We start from the raw sequence: 2633 nt of genomic DNA, 5'->3' as shown, positions 1-2633 counted from the left end.
TTTTTTAAAGCGGCTAGAAAAATAAGTGTACTCTAAATTACCAAATTGAAGTCGAATTCAATCATGTTCGATTTTGTTTTTCGAACTCGACTCGAACCTATTTATTTTGTTTCATGGTTCACAATTTTTAATATTTTATTAATATTATGCACACTGATCGTTTTGTACGTAATGAGTGTTATTATATATCAATCTTCATTCCTTTTTTTTTTTTTTTTTTCATTATAACATATTTTAATAATTTACATTATATTTAGTTTCAAAAATCAAAATAAAATCATGATTTTAAATTTTGATAGTTTTTAATTATGATTTTTAGTTTAATATTATTTTTTCCAACTTTTTCATTAAAAATATAAAAATTTCAAGATGAGTTCAAGCTAAAAATATTAAAATTTCAAAATCGGATTCGACTATATCTAATTGCCACCAAGTTCATATTAATTTCTTATTATGAATACATCATGTGTGATAATGCAATCTAGTTTGTTAATGTAATCTAGTTATTGAGCTATTCATTAAATATGTAGATTATTCGTAACATATTAACAATAATAATAATGAATCATTGAAAAACAAAAACTCAAATGCGATGCTTTGTTTTGGAGAACTAATATCAGTGTGATATAAATAAAGAGATCTTCGAATTCTCAATATATGAATAAACCCTGCGTGGAAATCTATTTTCCACTATCGAAAAATTCACTTCCTTTCATTTCTATTTTTGGACTGGATAAACTTTCTATGAATAAACCTTATGGAGATAAAATTGTCCTAATTTTATACGCTCAGGTCACGAGAAAAATCAATATAATTTAATGGTTTAGTGGATAGGGAATATATCCTCCAACAGTACTTTTAAAATTTTCCAAATTAAATTTCGAATCTATCATAAAAATAAACATCTTGAAATTATATGTCTGAAAATTTGTGAAATACTAGGAGATTAGATTAACATTAACAATTTCGAACAATTTTCCATAGAATTAATTACTCAGGTATTGCCACCAGCATAGGTCGCCAAGCTCTTCTCAGCAGCCGCTGCCGAAACGTGGCCGTAAATGGCCGCAGCACACGACTCCCATTCCCCCTAGCGCCGTCTCCGGAGCTTCCTCCGCCGCCGGATCGCGTGAGCCCATCTCTCACATTCTCCGAAACCCTACCCCCGAACGGCGGCGGCGACGAAACGAACAAATCCTTCAACTTGTGACGGACAGACAGCTCCGCCCCCTTCTCCGACGAGCTCCCTTCGTCGCTGCTCCCCCTCCGATCCGGGGAGCTCATCTCACCCCGCTGCACCCGCCTCCGGCCGAGCAGCATTCGGAGAGTCTTCCTCCGGCGGATGTGGATTACCGGGCTCGCAGCCGGGCTTCTCGTCGGGCTCCCCGCGACCGCACACTGTGTCGCTAACAGCTTGAACTTCTGCAGAGTCGACATCCCGTTCTCACCAAATTCTTCCTATCCGGGTAGAATCAAAACAACCCCACGATTGAAGAAACAGAACACAAAACAGGGCATTAATTTGAAATCTTCACGGGACAAAGTTGGAGGGACGGGAAAAGCAAGATCTGGGTATGTTGTGAAGAGGACTCAGCCATGGAATAATCCATCAAAAAAGGAGAGAAACTTGAAGAAAAGGGATCAGATAAAGGAAGAAAGACAGCAAGTGGGGGGGCGGAAGAAAGTGAAAGAACAATACTGCAGAGGGAATACGATATGGAGACGGGGCTAGGAATTGGCTATAAATACGGGAACCAGTTTGTTTTATTCTCTGTTTCGCACTTTTGCGAGTCTGGGTGCTGAATCCTCTGATATTCTGACACGTGGAAATAATTGGGACTGGGGTATTTTTTGGGTCCCACTTTTTGGTTTTGCATCTAGTTTTCGAAACGGGCCAGTCCCCAATATATAATTTAATTACCTTGACTTGATTGATGAATTAAATAAGTTTGCCTTCTTGTTATGTTAGCACAAATAAAGTAGGGATAATGTTAATTTTGTAAATCAAGACAAAGTGAGAGATTCAAGACATGAAAATTGTTTTATTATTTTGTGGTGGAAAGAAGACACACAAAGATGCCATATAAATTGGACCCAATATTAAATATTAACAAATTTTAAGTAGATTGGATAATATGTAATGAGTTTGGATTAGGGTGATTATATATAATTTAAAATATATTATTTACTTTTCAAGAAAAACGAGTAGCTGACAGAGTTGCAATGGTCTAATAACAGGGAGAATTACGTAAAATTAAATAATATATAAATTTGTTTTTGTTCCCCCATTCCCAAATCATTTTCTTTGGTCGGCCTAGGATTTGATTCATTTAAGTTTGTCATAGAATAGTAGATTATAGCAAGACTATATACTATAGCAGTGATAGAGGATCTAACACCTTTTGATGAAACAATAAAAAAAAAAAGGAAAAGTAAAAGAGATTGAATTACATATTTTAAAAATCAAAATCTCTGCCAAAGTTTTGCATACGTATTTGATATTACTAATGCTATATTTTCTACAAATATTAATCTAGAACTCACCTCACACAAATGGACAAGTATCATTATATCAAACATCGATCAAATCAGTCTATTGAAATGTGACAATACAACAAACAAATATGCCTTCG

General features: G+C 35.1%; 1 protein-coding gene across 1 annotated transcript; it reads right to left on the bottom strand.

Annotated features, from left to right (window-relative positions):
* Positions 1 to 990: 990 nt before the first annotated feature.
* LOC140860794 (uncharacterized) lies at positions 991 to 1437 on the bottom strand. Its single transcript, XM_073263800.1, has one exon. It carries the CDS (start codon positions 1435 to 1437, stop codon positions 991 to 993), a length of 447 nt encoding a protein of 148 aa, XP_073119901.1.
* Positions 1438 to 2633: the final 1196 nt, after the last annotated feature.

Source organism: Henckelia pumila, chromosome 4 (assembly GCF_033568475.1).
Source record: "Henckelia pumila isolate YLH828 chromosome 4, ASM3356847v2, whole genome shotgun sequence".
Lineage (NCBI taxonomy): Eukaryota > Viridiplantae > Streptophyta > Magnoliopsida > Lamiales > Gesneriaceae > Henckelia > Henckelia pumila.
This window is presented reverse-complemented; position numbering and strand designations above follow the sequence as displayed.